This window comes from Acomys russatus, chromosome 16 (assembly GCF_903995435.1).
Source record: "Acomys russatus chromosome 16, mAcoRus1.1, whole genome shotgun sequence".
Lineage (NCBI taxonomy): Eukaryota > Metazoa > Chordata > Mammalia > Rodentia > Muridae > Acomys > Acomys russatus.
The window spans coordinates 29,993,390-30,013,197 of NC_067152.1; the positions used below are offsets into that span (position 1 = coordinate 29,993,390).

Below are 19,808 nucleotides of genomic sequence, written 5' to 3' on the forward strand. Positions count from 1 at the left end.
CTCACATCACTCTCATCCCTCCAGAGTATTTCTTCCATGATGGCTCCAAGCTCCATCCTGAGCATGTCGGCCTCAAGCTCCAAGGCAGTGTGTATCTGGCACTCAGGCCACCGTAGCAGGGTCAATTCTGTATCAGAAGGAGAATGCGGGGAACAGAAGTGATGTGACACACTGGCACATCTTTATGCTAAGACCTTCTAAAAGCAGGGGCCTCTTCTGTTTAATTTGCCACAAGTGTGTGTGGGGGGAGGGAGACAGCTCGTTTACAAACTCAAAGCCTCCGGTGTAGGTCTCTTCATCCACACATCCAATTTTTAAATCATCCCATTGGTCAATACACAGCCCACCTGGGTGTCAGGGTAGAGGTCATTGGGACAGCACCCTGCGGTCAACACAAACTCACCTCCAGCCTGGCTGGCGGCGGGAGGCCAGCCACCGTCCCCAGAGACTTGTGTATGAGCCATGACATCACTTTGAGTTTGTCAGCTGCCAGGTGCGGTGCTACTCATCTCATTGCCCTATTTATTCCTCCTGGTTTCTTAGCGGTTGACATTTTTAATCATTGATGTCTGGGATGTGACGGTACTGAATTTTGTCCTCCCCATCCACCCTTATCAGGACAATGAAACACATAGGTACACAAAGCGAGTACCAGGTGTGTGTTTGTCCTTTGCCCTCAAAACCTGCCACACACAAACATTACAAAGAACAGCTGGTCCTATTTCTGGAGACATGAAAAAGCAAAGCGGGTCCTGCAATTCGATTACGTGGATGAAATCCTAACACGAGCCAGCAGTGCCAAGGACAACTAAGGACCCTGCATTTCCCTGGACTCCCAGATAGAACTCCAGCGTCCTTTATGGACCCACCTGAGCATCTCTCCCAAGGGGCGGGAAGGAGGGCTCTATGCCAGCCTCTGGACTCAGGAGGGAGGTGTTTTTTCTCTCACTGCTATTTCTGGATTCTCCAGCAGGTGTCACTCTCATCCTTACCATCCACCCAGACCCCAGTCCTGGGTCTTTCAGGGTACAATTCCCAGGAGGCCTATGGTGGCCTACAGGTGGGACCTTGTCTCCATTTCACTGTCTCCCCGCAGGATCATTTTCAGAGAAGGGCTAAGGTTCAGAGAAGGTGGCTCAAGCTCACGGTCTCATAGATGGGACGAGAGTAGGTGAAGAAAGAAACTGGCATCAGGGGTCTAGACACCTTCAGTTCCTGTCAACCTCTCCATCCTGTATTAAAAGAGACACTTCTGTCACCATTACCCCCACTCACCTGACTCCCAACCCTGAGATTCTGAGGACAAACCTTGACTGATCAGGGTCATGCTAGGCTAGTGAATCATGAAATTAATGTAGATTTGAAAGGCATAGAAAGAGAAGGTGGTTAAGTCAGGGAGGCTTCCTGGAGGAGGAGGAGACTTCCTCCATTCAAGAAATGAAGCCATGATCCCAGCCCCACTGAAAACCCAGAGGATGGATGGGGGGGGGGGGGGGGCGGCGTGTTTCCCCAAGGAGCAATACCTGGGAAAAGGCAGAGAAGAGGGGCGCTGTGTACACACGGGTGCCAGTTCATGGCAGCCTCCAGCAGTGCCCCCAGTGGCTAAAAAGAAGTGAGTGGTTCCTCTGGGAACTGAGTGGATGGTTGTTCATTTCCTACACCAGTGCTGACTCTCAGGAGGTTGGTCATGTGCCCAAAACTAGATCTGGGCCCAGCAGCCTTGGCCCAGGAGCTCCTGTTGTTCTCAGGCAGGCTTCCGTGTGTTGCTTCAGGCTGCTGGTGGTCCTCTGAGGCCCCTAAGCTGCAGCTTACGTATCTCCCATGGACAGGAAAAGGGTCTGGATACTTCTGTCTTTATTTTGTCAATAACCCTCCTGGCTGCGAGGTGGACCCCATGTGGCCACAGACCTGACCCCTGGGTAGCCACAGGTACAGTCTCCAAGTGTTAAGACACAGCCCTGAGGGGCACGCTTTCTCCATGAACCAGCATGCTAGTTCAAAGACCTAACTTCTTTTTTTGTTTCTTGTTTTTCGAGACAGAGTTTCCCTGTGTAGCCTTGGCTGTCCTGGACTCTCTTTGTAGACCAGGCTGGCCTCGAACTCGCATCGATGTGCCTGCCTCTGCCTCCTGATTGCTGGGATCAAAAGGCGTGTGCCACCACGCCCGGCTAAGGACCTAGCTTCTGAGTCACCCCTTCTGAGTTCTCTGTTGAGGATTCCTAGAGTCTAGGCACCCCTCCAAACCCCAATGTTTCACCCAGAACCAACAGAAATGCCTTTCCATGGAGAAACCATGACTCGAGGGCCCTGGTCTCAGGATCCTGTCAACGCTGCTGGCTTCCTGGGGCCCCTGGCTGCTGTGTGTCACCCCAGAAGTGACTGGGGTATTTCAGCAGGCAGGACCACCGCTTTCTGAGTCTTTTTCATTATTCTGCAGACCAGCCCCGTTCATCTCCAGGAGGAGGAGGGCTAGGGGCACAAGAGGCTCTTGGGGCAGTGGCAGGGGAGGGGGGCAGAGTCCCCCGCTAACTGCAGAGGCTAGCTTTACACACACAGCAACACATGTCCCCCTTTATGACCCGGGCTTTCTCTCGGTGCTTAAAGGCGACTGTGAAAAGAGCAGGGCTGATTCTGGCTGCCTGGCCGTCTCCTGGCAACAGGCCTGGCAGGAGGTCTTTCTTTCTCCCCCCCCCCCACCTCCCTTCTCTTCTCCACCACCACTCTCCCCCTTTTTGTCCGTCCCCCCCCCCCAGTGTCTTGTGTTGTGTATCATTAAAACTTCCCTCCCAGCCACTTGGCAGCCAGCAACCAGGCCCTTCTGGGGCCAGTTCCCTCAGGGCAGATCAGCTGGCCCCAGGGGTGCAGGATCTGAAGGGTCAAGCCCCCAGAGTGGGAGAGCTTTGTGTGATGGAACGGAGACTTAAATTCCAGTTGGCAACCTTCGGTACATTCATAGGGGCAGCTACCACCGTGTGTGCACAAGCGCATGTGCACGCTGCACCTCAACTTTCTCTTCTTCCCTGCATTCCAGGACCCCCATGTCTTCCGTTGACTGCTTGGAGCATGCCAACAAAGGCCAGTGGGCACTGCTCAGCCCTGTGAGTGTTTCCTGAGGCTAGATACAGCCCTCACCTATAACAAATGTCCCTGGAAGGTTGAAGTAGCCACTACCAAGGACCCACAACCAGCTCCTGTCCACGGCCCTGGTCTTCCCTGAAAGGCAAGGACATCATAATGACCATTAGTGGTGATGATGAAGCCAAACAGCCAATAACCAGTGATCGTGACCAGAAAAACTCTTCTTTTAGCTGCTTAATCTAGAGGAACGGTGGCCATCATGGAGGGGAAGTGCCTTGCCAGAGACCACACACCAACTAGAAAACAACAGACAAACAAATAAACAAACCTGGGCTGGAGCCCTTGGCTCCCCAACCTTATCCTCCCAGCTCCTCACTCTTTGACTGAGGACCACAGGTGGAGACGGACAGCTCTCCTGGCCGCTGGCCTGTCTGCCTTTAGAACAGTGTCTGAAGTAGGTGCCTGAACTTGACCCAGCCCTCTTCCTCTCCTTCCTCATCTCACTCCTGAAGGCCAGAGAAGTGATGGAGAGTGTTGCTCAGCTCTTCTGGGCAGCTGGGAGGCAGTCAAGCTCCTGGCCTACTGGGACAATCTGGGTCACAGAGGCCTCACTACTGGCCCATGCTGTCACCCAACTCACTCATAAGGCTGGTTTGTTGTCTCCAAATATATCATATACTCTGAAGCAGGGACGAGGCTCATGACCGTGGTGATTCCAGATGCTCCTGCAGAGGAATGTAGTGGTACTCTTGGCTGCAAGGAACAGCCTTGAGTGCGATTCGGAAAACACAACATCTTGTATCATAAGGAAACAAACAGACAAACAAACAAGGCAGGATGCCGAGGGCAGATAATGTCTCGGCGATGGCTTGAGAGACTCAGTTTCTCCCTTCTTGGTCTATAGCCTGTACTTCATAGCGTTCCCACCAAGATACAACCAGGCCCCCCAAAGAGCGAAACTGGACAGCAATGTCCCAAAGCAGGAAACCTCTCACCACTCTGTCTCACCTAAAAGCTCCCCCTAAATACTTTCTGGAAACCTCAAGTCCTTCCACTGACTCCCTTTTGTGTCTCCTTTGAGTCAGGGTAGCCCAAACCCTTGCAAATTGACACAGACTAGTCAGCATTAATCTCTGAGCCAGGTGGGGTAGAACAAACCTGGGCTTCTGCACCTACACAAAGCCTTTGCCCTTAAATACATCTATTCATCTATGTTTGTTTATATATACTGATGGTTTGCAACAGCCAGTTACTCGATCCTGACCTCTGCAGGCATCAAACGTGTACATGGTACACATGCATACATGCAGGCAAAACACTAATACACATTAAAAAAAATAAATAAAAGCAATAAATCTAAAAAGTTTTAATAATTAAAAAGACAAGTAACTCAAAGGAAGCTTTCGAATCTCTCAGCTCAGCTCCTGCCAGGTACCATTTCAGATGGAGCAGGCATCACCATTGCAGGTGAGGGAACAGCCTCAGAGAACATAGCAAACATGCCCAGGATACACAGTACGAGACATGGCCGGGCTCTAAGGCCACCACACAGGCAGGATCTCCCTAGGCAGACAAGTGTAATCTCATATAGGCAGATCCTACTGAGAGGCCAGCAATGCCAAGCAGGGTCCTTAGTTTGCCCAAGAAACACACACACACACACACACACATACACACACACACACACACACACACACACACACACACACACACACATGACATCTATTCCAGGATCCTTGTGTTCAGGCTCTTAGCACCTAGAACTCATTTCTGGTCCTGCCTCAGTTTCCGGCAGTGGCTGCTGCTGGCCATTCTGGTCTGTGGAGAGATGATTGGTGGACAGAGACCTGGAGGGTGCAAATCAGGGCATAATGTGAAACTGACTGTGCCATCTCCTGAGATAATACCATGCTTGTCATATCCTATTTTCCTACAGTGCGCTTCCCTCCACCCACCCCCCACGCTGCCGCCCCCACCCCTCCACCCATCCCCTCACTCCCCACCCCCACACCCCCACCAAAGTCTTCTCCCAAGAGTCTTTTCAGCTCTTAATTTTGCTATTTAGAAACACTTAACTGTATTTCTCAGACTATAAGACTCACCTGGCCATAAGACACACCCAGTTTTTAGAGCAGTAAAACAAGAAAAACAGTAAAAACAGCAATCAGACCATAAGGCGCACTCCCTACCACCCCAAATTGAGGGTGGGGTAGGGAGTGCATCTTATGGTCCTTAAAATACAGTGCTTGATCCTCTGAGGCATGACTCTTCCCAGCAGATGGCAAGTCTCATACTCAAAACCTTGTTGGACCTCACACATGGCTTCCTGGGGTTTGCCCACATACAGTCCTTCTCAGTGAAGCAGTGGAGGAAACACACACACACACACACACACACACACACACACACACACACACACACACACACACCACCTGGGGACTCTGTAGCAGTGAGCACACACAGCCAGTTTGCTGATTATGTTCCTGTGGACAGAACCCATGTGAAAGGGTGAAGCTCAGGCTGCCTGGGGCCAGAGACTGAAGAGACCAAAGAGCCGGCATCCATCCACCTTGGATCACAACTGCCTGCAAAACAAGTGAGCCAGAGAAAAAGGCTCTTACATCCCAGCCAAGAAAGACCACAGCCAACTTAAGACAGACAGTCAGCCACAGAGGAGTGGCTGTGTTCCCAGGGACAGGTTCGAGACGAAGCCAGCAATCGACCTTGACTGGTGCACAGAGCCTTTGGGCAGCTGGAGTCTGCAGACCTGAGGTTCTTCAGGGTTCTGGGTGAGAGGCAGGAAACTAGATGGCAGGAAAGAGAAGGGGAAAGAGGAGGCAGATGGTACAACATGGCTGGAGAGGTCCTTTAAGCTTCAGATGCCTCCAGGTGACAGTGACTCCCAGCCAAGTGCTATCAGGCAAGGCAGATGTTATCTTGAGGAAAACAGACCCCAAACCCAGCATAGTAGCTGGGGTGAACAGATCTCCAGAGAGTGTTAAGTGCCTTGAAGGACAACACAGGAACGTCAACCCAGAGCCCTGTCAGCTGAGACCTCAGTACCCTCTCCAGGCCTACTAGCAGTGCTTATACAGGGCTACCATGAGTCCATTCTATTCTCGGCCTTAAAGGGCTCATGATTTCGGAGAGGGCAACCCATAGCAGACAGGCTCCATATGTGTCATGTATAACTTCGTGTTGGTGTTAGGAGCTTCATGGAAAAAGAAAGTTGCTGGCTCAGAGGGCCAAAGCCATAGGGTAGGGTTGATCACTAAGGGGTGGGGTGGGGTGGGGGCGAGGGCTCTCCAAAGAAATGCTGAGGTGGTTGAACAAATCCTACGAGAGGCAGGCTCTGGGCTCCTCACTGATACTAGGGACATATTAGGGGCGGAGAATCACTCCTCATCGCAGAGCAAAAGAAAGTCAGCGTTGCTTTGGGATTGAGCTCAGGCGTCCTGTTTCATTACCATTTAATGACAGCAACTCCCGGTGATGCTCTAAGTTCCATTCCTTTTTTATTTTATTTTGTTTTATTTGGTTTTTCAAGACAGGGTTTCTCTGTGTAGTCTTGGCTGTTCTGGACTCGTTTTGTAGACCAGGCTGGCCTCGAACTCACAACGATCCGCCTGCCTCTGCCTCCCTGAGTGCTGGGATTAAAGGCGTGGGCCACCACGCCCAGCTCCTAAATTCCATTCCTTCGTCCCAACTGGGGGCTCCAGTCTGGGGGCAGCTGCCTCTGCTACTGGTGTTGTCTCTCACTTCACAGCTCTTCTTCCAAAGGGCTCAGGCTCAGTGTCCCATTCCAAATTACCCTGGCTTCCTGGGGCTGCTGCTGGAGATCACTGGGCTAAGGGGACACCTGGCACCTTGAGGTCTGGTACACCTGTTCTGGGTGAAAGGTACTGAGGTATCACGGGGTCCACTCCCCAAGATGCCAACCTGTGCCACATAAGCCAGTCTGTCAGACTGTCTCTAGGACCTGCAAGTCCTCCAGGGTGACTCACGGGTGCAGAGAAGAGGGGAACCCTAAACCCCTAAACTGTGCACATTTGATCCCCAGTTAAACTCTGGGATTGCACAATAGATTAAGGTAATTCACTCAGAAGGATGCCTCCTTAGCCAGGATCCCCAAAGACCCAGGCCGCAAAGGACCCAAAGGCTAGCTGACTTTTGCCTTTCTCACGGACCTCCCATCTGCGGAGGGGAGGGGTGCATAAGGAGGCAGGCAGTACAGGGGAGGCTCTGAGCTCTATGACAGCCACTTGGGGTGCTTGAGTTCCCTACTCTGCTGCCTCTCTGCAGGTCACAGCCTTCTGTCTCATCACCTCACCTCGGAGAATGGGGCCTGCCTGTACGAACGGGAATCGTGTCTAATTAATTTCTGCCTCTGCCGGCCACGCCAAGATCCCACTTCCAAGACCACCCTCTGCTGTCCAGTATCCCAATTGGCCTCCAGAGACACACACACACACACACACACACACACACACACACACACACACACACACACACACACACACACACACACACACACACACACACACACACACACACACACACACACACACCACCCCCGGCGCGCCTGCCCGCCCAGTCAGAGGCCTTGGAGTCTCTCATTTCCTCCGGAGCTATTCTGAGGAGAATTGGCTTCAGGTCTCTTGACCTTCGCACTTGATGCTTCCCTGCTCGCCCTCAGTGGTTTTCCCTTTTCTCCACCCCCACTTTGGGCTGGGCTGGTTCTGAGCTTCCACCTCCATCCCGCAGCTCTCGAGGTGGTGGTGGTGGGGGGGTGGAGGGGGGCGAGCAGTCCAGGCAAAAATAAATGGAAGTCGGTGGCTGGGTGGGAGTTTTCCTCCTCTCTCCCCGTGACAGACTGGCAGCCGCGTGAGGGCGGGCGGGGGCCTGGCGGCCGAATTCTTTGTCTTGGAGGTGCCTCGGCAGGGGTCCGGTGGAGCCATGCAGAATACACTGGCCGCTGACCGAGAGCTCCTGGAGAGAGTGCACTTCAAAAGGAACCTCCGGGCAGCTACAGAGGTGGGGTGGGGGTGGCGGTCCCTATCTCAAATCTGAAGTCCCTGTCAGTCATACACAGCACGCAGGCTTTCCACGTGCCATATCTTTTGCTGCAGGTCCTGGGCCGGGCTGGCTTTCCTTCTCTCGGCCAGGAGACCACCCTTCCTGTCCAGGGTGTCCTCCCTCACTAGCTGGTTTCGGAGTCAGTATAACCATTTCCCGCCATGTGCAGCCTACCCTGAAGTGGGGGGGGGGGGCCGGCTATCAAGAGAGAAGATGTTTCTACGAGGTACTCGTGGCAAGGGGCTCCCTCGCTGCCTGGGCAGGGTCCATTCCTGAGTTGCCACCCGCAGGCAGGAGGAAGAAAATTAAGCTTGTGTTGAAGGAAGGACACCTGGCAAGAGAGACGAAAGGACTCCGGAATCCCCTCCTCTGGGGAACTTTCAAGTGGGGGGAAATCCCCACGCAGGCCTCTACCCTCTGCGGCGGCAACATGCACCGGCCACTCCCCGCCTCTGGTCCCCCTCCTCCTTTATTTCTTCCATCTTTCCTGTTTGTTTCCTACCCGCTGAACAGCAGCACCTGGGGCTGCCTCGGGCTCTAAGATGCCTGTAAGAGGCACCTGCGTGCGCGCAGCCCTTCAAGGAACGAGCCGTTTTAGCCACACCAGGACAGCTTCTGACGTGTCTCTCAAGCAACCAACATCTCACCCAAAGCCACCAAAAGCCTTTGCCCCACCTTCTGGGCCTAGCACCTGTAGAATCTTCAGGCTCTAAACGACCCTAAGAAGCCCTAGGGAAGGCAACTTCCGGCAATTCGGAAACACTAGTGTTGGACTGTCCAACCCCAAGCTGAGATCTAACCAGCGTTGGTATTCGGCGAGCTCTGGAGAGCCCCCCCCCCGCAAGGAAAGTGCAGCAATCAAGTACTCAGCTAAAGGGTACCTAGCAGTTCTTGAGACAAGCATGGAAGCGCCCCCTCTTGACTATAGCCTCAACAGCTACTCCCAGCTCTGCATTCCCATATAGTGGTCAGCCCCCTCCCAGGTGAATCAGAAACCCGGTCTCAGAACCAACCCTGCTCTTGGTGGTGATGGGGGGAGGATCTTCTGGGAATGCCCGGCCCCTGGGGGCATTTCTAGGGGTGCTTATCACAGTACCATCTACCAGCTCGACTAGTCTTCAGCAGGTAGGGGATTGCCATGTTGTTCCTCAGCCTTCCTCACGTCTCCCCTTTCCCCTTCTCCCCCTTCTTCTGTCTGGGAGCTCAAGCTCACCCTGCCCCACCCCCACCCCTGTTTTCTGTCTCAGTGTCTCTATCCACTTCTCTCTCTCTCTCCCCTTCCTCCTCTCTTTCATCTCTCCCTCTACCCCCTCCAGCCGTGGATTGGGCTAGGAACTCGCAGAAGCTGTGACAAGCCCAGGCGGCTCTCTCGACCCTTGGTGCCCCCAGAGGCCAGTTCCTTGCTCTCCTTACACCGGCAGAAGCCTCTTGCGGAGAACAGACCAGCAGGGGCAGTGGCTATGGGCTGTGGGCACCAGCCGCCAGGATCAAAGGCTAAGAATGTCTGCTCCCCTGTAGGACTTCCCCCGCCCCCCAATCCTGTCCACCCCTATCAGCGGGAGAACAGTGTCATTCCAGGTCAGGCAGGTTTGGGTGGGCTCCTTCTCTGCCCGCTTTACACAGCTCTGGGGAGCAGATCCCACCGAGGCTTTTCCACTTCTTCCTCCTTAGGCTTGCTTTCTTGGTTCCAAACCAGGAGCATTTCAAACCGGTTGCTAAGTGGCGGGGGGGGGGGCTGCGGGGGGGGGCGACTGTATCCTAACAATCTAGACATAATCTCGGCACTGCTAGACCTGAGACCTAACTTCCAGGATCTGGGGGAGAATTGAAAAGAAGAGTGCCCCTTCGGGGCCTGGATACTTCCCCTTGTAGGGTGAATCTGGTGTCTGCAGAGACAACACTTGAACACCAAACCCCAGATTCTAGTTTCTCATCCTCAGAAAAAGGGCCGGGAATAGGTCAGAAAACCTGGGCATGGAGAGGGAGGATGTTCCTGGATTCCCGCCCCCCCGCCCCCGCCACCCACCACTACTGGCCAGAGCTATACCACGTTTCACTGATTCCCAAATGGTTCCACCCCAAGACCCAACAGAGACCGCAGGTACTGCTGAAGTCTGGCCTGCATGCCCGCAGGAGGAGAAAGTGACCGAGTCCTCCCGCAGGAAATGCAAACGGCAGCTGGTGTCAGTTGCAGGAAACGCAAAGGCTGCAGGAGGTCGCGATACCAATCTGACTCATGACAAAAGACTCAAATGACACTAGCTCTGTCCCCCGGCGCCGCCGGCTGGCAGACCTTCGAGCCACCGCGGACTCTCCGGCGCGCCCCCTCGGACACCCTGGAAGCGACCTGCGGCCGGGTGGCGGGGCCGGCAATTCGCGGGCTCGAAAAGGCTGGAGGCTGGGAGGGGTTGCGTTTCCCAAGCCCCTGATCCCAGTCGCGCGATCTGGAAACACCCGCCTTGCTTTCTAGTCTCGATTCCTTACCGGCCCCAAGTCCCAAAGGATTACTGTTCCCCAACAGAAATGGGAGTCACCCATCCAATGCCCAAGCCGACCCTTTCACCACGTGAATGCCGGGTCAAAGCTCCAGCTCCCTAAACCTGGCTCGCGTGAACTGGGGAGGGGGAGTCCCAGACCAGCAGAAAATCCAGCGTGCCGGGTCCTCCCGAGGCCTCTGTGCGCCCGGGGCGCAGGCTTTGCCCAAGTTTGCCGGGAGATGCCCTTCCCAGAGCCGGAGTTGTGGGCCGGGCGGGAGGGGCGCGTGATTGACAGGCTGAACTACAGACTCATCTCTTACCTTAGGCCGCGGGCGCTGATTGGCTGCTCGCTGACATCCTCAAACCCGGCTGCTCGGCGCTGGGCTCCGGAGGGGGGCGGCTGCGGGTGGAGGTGCGCCTCTGACAAGCCCGAAAGTCATTTCCAACCTCAAGTGGACTTTGTTCCAACTATTGGGGGCGTCGCTCCCCCTCTTCATGATCGCCGGCAAACTTCCTCCTCGGCGCTGCTTCTAATGGAGCCCCACCTGCTTGGGCTGCTACTCGGCCTCCTGCTTAGTGGCACCAGGGTCCTCGCCGGCTACCCAATTTGGTGGTAAGACTTGCCTCTCTTGTCTGCCTGCGGCCCCGATCTCTCGGCCGCGCCCGGGGACAGTGGGGGGCGCTGGCTGGGTCTGGGCTGCGGCAGGCCTGGGGCTCCTCTCTCCTTGTTTTCCTCTAGCCCCCACCTCCCGAACCATCCACCCCTCCTGGATCTTCTGCTGGTGTCGCCTTCCGAATCCAACTCCTGTTTCTCGGATAATCACCATTTTCCCTGCTACCCGCCGCAGAGGCGGGAGGGCTCTCTCTACCCCCGAAGGTCTCTCATTCTTAGTCTTTTACCCTCTCCCACTCCAATTTGGGGGTCTCGAAGACCTTTCGTTTGCTTACAGTTGTATTTCTGTGTTGTCCCTGGGGCCCCGGCCACTCCTCTTCTCCATTTTAGGGTCTCCATGGGCAAAATTATCCTGTCCTCCTTCGCCACCCCACCTCTTCGGTGTCTCGGTCAAGAGATTTCCCCCACAATACTCGCTTTTGCCTTCATATTTCAGACCCTAAGGGCTTTGAGGATCCCAATCAGGGGACTTGGAGGGGGGAGCATTTCATCAGATTCTCCCCACTCTGCTCTAGATTAATTTTGAGCCTCTGGAGTGAATATAGAATATAAACCCTAGATGCCATTGCTGATCCGGGTGTAATTCGTTCCTTGCTTGTTCATCCCGGAGAATAGGGGCGTGGGGGCTCTTTGGAAATGTAGTTATTTGGGAGGGGTAGGCTTGTTGTTGTTGTTTTTATTTTTTATTTTTTTGAGCGAATACCCAATTCTCCATGCCAAATTCGTTGCTTTTGGAAGACCGAGAAGCAAGGAGAAAGGGAGAGGAAAGGGGGAATTCTGTCCCTGAGAAATACGGATACAAAAGGCGTTTTTAGTAAATAGAGCTGGGAGAGCAGGCGGAGTACTTCAGGGCTGGTGGGTGTATGAGGGGACTCATTGGAAGATAAACAGCCTTCCGGGAGCCCCAGCTCCAGGGATTCCCCTGTTTTCCAAGCTGCTCCCCCTCTGCAGGTTCTACAGGGAAGACACTAAAACCAGTTTTCTAAATTACACCCCAGCTCTCCTAGTCTCCAGCCCCCTGCATTCCGGAAAACTTTAATAAAAGAACCCTCCCCTCCTGCACAGCGGCTAGCTAGCGGCCAGGGGGTGGGAGGCAAGGAGGAGGAATTTGGGACCTGTGACTAAGGAGACTGGCCCCTGGGGTGAAAGTTAGAAAGAAGTGTCACCAGGATGAAGTGCTGCCTGCATGTCCCCTTCCTGTCTGCTTACCTGCAAGCCTGCAATGTGAGGCTGAGAGCCCACAAGATACAGGGGCCACACCCCAAGTCTTCTTCCAGCTGTTTTGGAGATACCTGGAGGCCCAGAGGGGCAGGGGGAGTCATGAACCCTAAGGTATAGCCAGGCCAAGGGTCTGTTTAGAGGGTCCAGGAGTTACTCCTTAGGTATATAACCCAAGGACAGACAATCTTTCTTTCCTGTGGACTTGGGCTAGTCTGAGGCCTCTCTCTGTGAGTGTACAGAGGCTGTGCATGCTGGGGACAGCCAGGGATTTCCAGGGTGGGGTTCTCCTGTCGCCCTTGTCATCACCCCTAGAATGCTCTGCCTTCTGGGGAGCCTGGGGATGCATTGCAAGAGATACTTGGAGCCCTAGGGATGACATAGATGAAGGAGGAAAGACTGGGCTTCCTAGTTCTGTGAACTGGAAGAGACCACTTTCCTGGGACATTACCAGTAGGTTAGATCATAGTGGCAGAGGGGTCTGTGCATATTGGTGCCCAGGAATGTCTAGATAAGATCCCCAACCAACATCAAGCAGCATTAGGAAAACCTGGAAGGCTGAGACAGGCCCTAACATAATGCTACACACATGGACTGTTTTGGGGTCAAGGGGGAACCAGGTGGCTGCTTTGTCTGAGCCATAGGGAGTACGTATGGGTATTTTAAAGATGGGCTGTTTGTCAGTGCCCATGGCTGCCTCTGTTTGTGTCCTGTAGTGTGTGTGTGTTCTGGGTCTATGACCCTAAGAAGTGTGTCTGTGCACCAGTGTGTCTCTGTGGGTGGGTAGAAGTTGTTAGTGCCTAAGACCCAGGCAACTGTGCGTGTGAAATCTTACGGTGTATACTTGGGGGGATCCGTGGCCCACAGCGGGGTGTGCTGTGTCTGAGAACAAGTATCAGCAAGTGGCCGGTTCTATGATGTGAGACAAAAGTCTAGAAGTATCTTTGCTTGTGATACTGGACATGGCGCTATGAGTGTTCAGACCTGTGTGCTCTCTGTGCATGTGTCTGTGTTTGTCCCCGCAGCACATGCGCCACATCTTCGTGACACTGTAAGGGGGAGGCCCGACAACAAATGCCTTTGTGCATGATATCAGTGTTTATGGCATGACCTGTTTGTGGTTGGAAGCAGGAGGCTGAGCCTTGTCTCTTGATACCTGGGTGAGGGCTGTGTCTAGGCCTGCTTCTGACCTTGTCCCCAAGGGCCAGCGACATCGTTTTGTGCCAGTGGCTATGTGTCTGTGGTCATGTTTGCCCGGACACCTGACCTGTGGCCTGGAAGGGCACCTGAGAGGAGTGCTTGGTGGACATCCATGGCCGGGAGGGGGAAAACGGGCAGGAAGTAGAGAGGTCTCAGAAGGTGGCTGCAGACACAATCGGCCAGAGATCCCAGCTGGGGTGGGGGCAGGGCCTTCCTTGGCACCAGTGTGCCTTGTCTGCTTGAGGACCATGGCCACAGGCCCTCCCTCCTCTGAGGTCCTTTGGTCTTGGAGCTGGGATGGGGCATGAATCATCTTCTCAGGGCTGGAACTGGAGAGTGGGTAGGCCTCAAATTCTTGATTCTCCCCTCTGCCCCCAGGCAGGCGGATTCCAGTCCTGTTAGCATTTGAGTCCATCACTGCCTGACCTCCTTGGCCCACCCAGCTCACACATTCCCCAGGAGGGGACTACAGGGGAAATCACTTAGCTGGGATTTCTGTCCACAGTACCTGAAGGAAGGACCCCCACTCCCTATAACCTGTCCCTGCTTTGGCCCCAACCCTGAGAGAAGGCAGGTGAGGAAGGGGCTCTTTGAGGGGCCTCTTATTCTAAAGCCTCCTCCCAGCCACGTAGTGGCTGCGTTGGGGCAGAACTAGACAGCAAGCCTGGTTTCTAGAACCCTCCACGTTAGTACCAGTTAGCTCCTGCTGGAGAAATCTGTCCTTCTCTTTCTTGAGGAAAACTATCTTCTTAGGGCCTTGCCCTGTGCCGTCTGTGTTCCACAGGAGATGCCCTGATAAAAGTGGCCTGCTTGGCAGCTCATCTCACACTGTGTGTCTGAGGACCACCAACCCCTCCCCCTTTCTGGGCCACTTTTTTCACTTTTTACCAGAGCCACTAGCCCACTCAACCTTACAATTTAGGGGGGGGGGGGGAATGTTTTGCTGAGGACTCCCAAGCCTGTGCTCTTTCTACCAGCCTAGAGCCCATCCCCCACCCAAGGGCCTGCCTTAAGCCCTGCCTCAGTTTCTCCTTGTGTCACATCCTGCCGCCTCTCCCCTGCTCAACGCCCACCCAACAGCGCTCTCAAAGGCTTGGGAACGTGTTCAGTCAAACCCCAGTGAGGGTCAGTAGGCTGGGCCCAGGGAGGCACCTGGAGACTGCGGGGGAGGAAGGCCCCAGGCCAGGTGTTAACATTTGTAACAGGCAGGAATTACAGCTGGCTGGGGCTAGCGCTGGTGAGGAACTGAGCTGAGCTGGCTGGAGGCTGTTGATCCCACAGACAGACAGACAGACAGATGGGAGATACCAGTTCGGATGGCCAAACTTTAGCAGGGTGGTCGCCCTTCCAGAGTCTATCTTGCCTTGGGGGATTCGTCTGGGGGAAATGAATGCAGGTCCCTTGAAAATGAGTTCACAGCCCTCCTGCCTGCCTACCCCTACTGTGGGTGGGGCCTCAGGCTCCAAAGGGAGTACAATTGATGGCAGATCTGCCGGCATCCTTCTGATGGCATCACACGTTGCTAAACAAACAAACAAGTAAACAAACAAAGAAAGCAGGTCAAACACTATACTGACACCAGGAAGCTGTGTTCTCAGGAAGAACCTACCGGAATATATAGGGAGGAAGGCTTGGGGGCAGGGACAACACAGCTGTCAGGGAAAGTTGTCATTTCTTCCCCCCCATCCCCCCCCCCCACCCCAGGCACTCCCAATTCTCCAAGTGTCTTATTAACAGCTTTGGGACCAAGAGGTAAAAGCTGGGTGTGGCCCACTTCTCAACACAGGAGATTCAGAGGTCTTGGGGTCCTAGCTGTCTGACCTTGCAATGAATCGTGGTGGGAGAAGAGGTGACTTGGGAGGCTGCCCCACTGCAGCTGCCCCACTGTAAGCTCAGGGCCCACATCAGGGCCCACACTCTCACATTTGAGCTCCTGTTCCACCCCTGATTAAAGAGGCCAGAAGTAGACAGAGGGCCCCAGGTAAGAATCCTGAAGGAACAGACTGGTCCAAGCAAGCTTTTCCCGTCCTGTCATTGGAGAACTCAGTGCTTGCAGTGGGGTACAGCGGGCTGGGCACTGAGAGGGCTATCCATTGGACTACCCCCAAAGCTGCTAAAGAGAAGGGCTTCCCCTACCTCTACCCAGCACCCCTCTTGAAGGCCACACCACCAACCGCATGTTCTATTTTTATGTATTCATACTGGAAAGCTGGAGAGGTTCAGGCTGGGAGTGGTGAGACCCATGTGTAAGTTCTGAGCTTACCACCCATTGGCTGTGTGGCCTAGGGTGACTCTGTCCTTTTCTGGGCTTTGTTTCCTTGACTATACAGGGAGGTGTTTGTTCATCTTCTCAGAGTCTGAGGATATGGTAGCACTCTACAGCAGATACTTGGGACCTACCTGAGAACAGTGCACCCCTTTTTCTCTGTACCCCCTACCCCACTACTTCCAAGCCTCACATAAAAACTCCATTCCTCTGTCTCCAGGCAGCTGGCATATACATCTGCATTTTCCACCCCATGTTATCTGAGGGACCAAGACAAAATGACCTCTCTCAGTCTCAGTCAGTTTCCTCATATGAAAAATAATCATAGTGATATCCTCCACCTCGTGAACAGCAGCGATTGAATACAATCACTAGTGTGCTGCCCGCCTACAGGAGGGTGCAGTTCAGTGTCTGAACCTCTGTCTGGTCCTGAATCCTGACTTGCCTCTCCCAGGAAATCCTCCCAGGTTGGCCCCCAGCCCTCTTATTTCTCCTTGGTCCATAGTGTTCGGCTAGTATCTACAGGCTTGTAACTTTCTTTAAAAGTTCAGCTTTTTGCTGCCCAGGGAGGGAAGGGTAAGGTGGACAGAGGTGCTGGGGTGCTCCCCACTAATGCTCCTGGCACCCCTCAGTCTTCCAAGCTCTGAAGCCTCTGTCGTTTCCAGCTGGGACATAGAGCACAAGGGCTGTGGGGGGGGAGTGATGGGGTGCTGGCAGGGGGGGGGGGCACTGGCTGCTGGAACAGCCCCAGCATGAGATGGAGTAGCTTCTGGAGCCGGGGGATGACTCGGAAGGTGATTTATAGACGGAAGGCAGAAAGCTAGGCTCCTGGCAGAAGCCGGCTGCTTAATTACATTCTTTTGGGGGTAGGTGGGTGGGTGGGTGGGTGGAGGTATGTGGGGCGACAGTAAGGGAGAGACTTCCACCTTGTCCCCTCCGGGCCTTGGTACCTGTGATGTCCTAGCCCCAAATTGGGTTCTTCTTAGAGAGTGAATCCCCTGTACTGAGTGAGTGCTAGTGTGAGGCTGCTGAGAGGAGGGAGAGGTGGGGAAGAAGGAGGAGGACAGAGTCCCATTGGGGACACTCCCCCCTGCCCCCCCTCAGCCCATACACAGGCTGATGGAGCCCAGCAGTAGAGTGGGATGCTGGGGAAGGCTCTCTAGGCCTCAAGCCTGCTTCTGCAGGAGAATGGTTAAGCCACCTGGGTTGGATCTTCTCTGTGCAGCAAATCTCCACTTCCCCTTAGTGCCGCGGCCTACGGGTGCCTGCAAAGAACTTTGAGTTGGCTTCTTGTCCTGTGGCTTGGGTCTTGGCTGCCCATGGAGGCAAGAGGCCAGGCCTAGTGCTCAGAGGCTCACCCCTAAATCTTTGCGTCTGGTGACCTGTTGTGTGGAGGCATGATTATTGCCATAGGGCTGCAGAGATACTCCTGATAGCATCAGTTTTGTACTAGAGGAAAGAAAGGCCCCATCCCACTAACCTTGCTTAAACCAACTTCTCAGGGAACCCCACGGCTCACCTGGCCGCCCAGTGAAAAGGTCTCCAGAGCTACTTCTGTCTGCTCCTGCTGACCAGCGTGGAGCCTCCCAACACAGTATTGCACTTTCAGCCCCAGATACTGAGCTTCTGGATCAGGGCTGCCCCCTCCCCCTGAAAGGTATGGAGAAGGGAGGGGTAGGGGTGCCAAGGCCTGCAGCACCTGGCTGCTTGTTTGAGCTTGGTTAGTACAGCTGGCAGAAGTTGGCAGGGGTCAGGATGGGGACAGCAGACAGCTCTCCGGTTCCCCCTGAGGCAGGCCTTCTCAAAATGGCCTCATTAATGCATGTGGAGTGAATTCCAGAAATGTCAGGCACATTCACTCTTCTAAAGGAAGAATGGGGACCCAGAAGTGTGCCGTGCTTGGAGACAAGAGGGGTGGTTTCCAGGTAGCAGGCCAGAGGGCCTGAACTGCCAGACATGGTCTTCCTCTTCTGAAGTGATGCTCTGCGCACAGGCCCAGCGGGAGTTTGAGTTGTCTGTGCCTGATGGGAGACTGCGAACCGATCCCATGAACTTTACACTTGGGCAGCTGCGAGGGGCTGGCTGAGTTGCCAACCTCCCCCATCTCAGTTTTTTCATCCACCAAATGGGCAGCACTGGGCCCTCAGGGCTGCTGGGAGCTCAGGATGTCCCTCCAGAGTCGGTGACTACCATTGCTAGGAGGATGAACAAGAGCCCCACCCCCTACCCAGAGTAGGTGGAAGAGGAGCCCCAGTGGACTCCCAACCTCTGAGCAGAATCTGTGGGGGAGCAGAGCCCTTGCTTGGGTTTAAGACCAAACGACAGTGGACAGGCCCCAGTTTCAGCTCTGGAGGCCCACGGGAGAGCCCGCAGGCCTGATCCCTCACTGAGACCTGGGGTAGGAGGTCTTGGTGGAGGTGAGGGGTGTGAGGACAAGGTAGGCAGCTAGAAGGGCTCTTTCGAAGCCTGAGGTCACCAAGAAATCCAAACATCCCAAGGGGATGCCAAGAAAACCCACAGCAGCCCCACTCCTGTTCCTCAAACTGAGCTGGAGAGACAAGATGAAACTGTTGTGTATCCCGGGGTTGGCAAGGGGGATGGGAGCAACAGGACCCCGTGCCCAGGTCTGTCGGGAGGGCCTTTCTGCCAAACCTGCCCCTGGGCACAGAGTCCCACTTATCTGTCGGAGCCAGCTGGATCAGCAACGAAAACCAATCTTCCAGTGCCTGCTATGCATGCAAATGGGGGCTCGTGACCATGTGAACCAGCGTGCCGCCTCCTCTCTGGTTTTGCCACACTTTGTGATGTGGCTTTTTCTGACGGTGTCATTCTGTTCCTCTGAGACCTCCCATGATTCCCCACTTCTGGTCTAGACCTCCTTTGTTTTGTTTTGGCCTAGGCCTACCTATACCACATGCCTTTGTGAAACCCCCCTCCCACTCCTCCCTCAAAACCCAACACCAAATACATGTGAACCTCTGTGCCTGTTCTCCCTCCTCTGTCCTCTCTCTGAGCCTGCGAAGGCTGAAGGACTGTGTCTGTAGGTTGGCCACGTCTTATTTCTCACTGCCCAGCACAGGTCCAGCCTGGCTTGGGTCATGCAGCTGACAGCCCTGAACTGTGGAGGACCTTCAGTGTCTCTAAGGCAACGGGACCCTTACCTGAGCAGGCTGCTGCTGCTGCTGCTATTCTAGGTGGTAGGATGTCTCCACTATGTCTGTTTCCTTGGGCTTTGTTGCTTCCTCTCAGCTCAGATTGCAGGGTGGTTTTTTTGGTTTTGGTTTTTTGGTTTTTTGGGTTTTTTTTTTTTTTTTTTTTTTTTTTTTTTTTTTTTTTTTTTTTTTTTTTTTTTTTTTTTAATGTGTTGGTCCTTCTTTCACTTTCACCCAGCTCAAGCTGTGCATATAAAGTTGCCAGGACCCAGAGGCAGGTGCCTTTGTATGTTGTCTAGTGGTCTATACAGACCTAGAAGATAGCCTTCAGAGCACGGGCCGCGCATGGTGGCAGAGGGGCTTGGAACCCACATCCTTCCTCCTTCTGCCTCCACTCAGACTAGCAAGAGGACTCCCTAGCTGGAAGGAGACGCTCCTTCTCCGTGTACTGCTTTGTTCTCCAAAGGATCATTATGAGGCAAGACCCCACTTGACTTTCAACACTACTTAGTGGGTGTGGATCCCACTATCTGACTGGGGACAGGCATCTGTCACTGGAGCCTTCCTGCAGCCGGCCAGGCTGTCCTTAAGTTGGATGGGATGGTGCAGTGTGGTTGTGCAAGCATTTCATTGCCCTCGGACCGAGTAGGGCTAGCTTCAGTCAATCC

General features: G+C 54.2%; 1 protein-coding gene across 1 annotated transcript in view; it reads left to right on the forward strand.

Moving 5' to 3' along the window:
- Positions 1 to 11,017: 11,017 nt before the first annotated feature.
- Wnt3 (Wnt family member 3) overlaps positions 11,018 to 19,808 on the forward strand; it is a 42,047-nt gene continuing 33,256 nt past the window's right edge. The window contains exon 1 of the mRNA XM_051158831.1: positions 11,018 to 11,244. Coding sequence (XP_051014788.1) covers positions 11,165 to 11,244 — 80 coding nt within the window. The 5' untranslated portion in view covers positions 11,018 to 11,164. The remainder of the gene's footprint in view (positions 11,245 to 19,808) is intronic.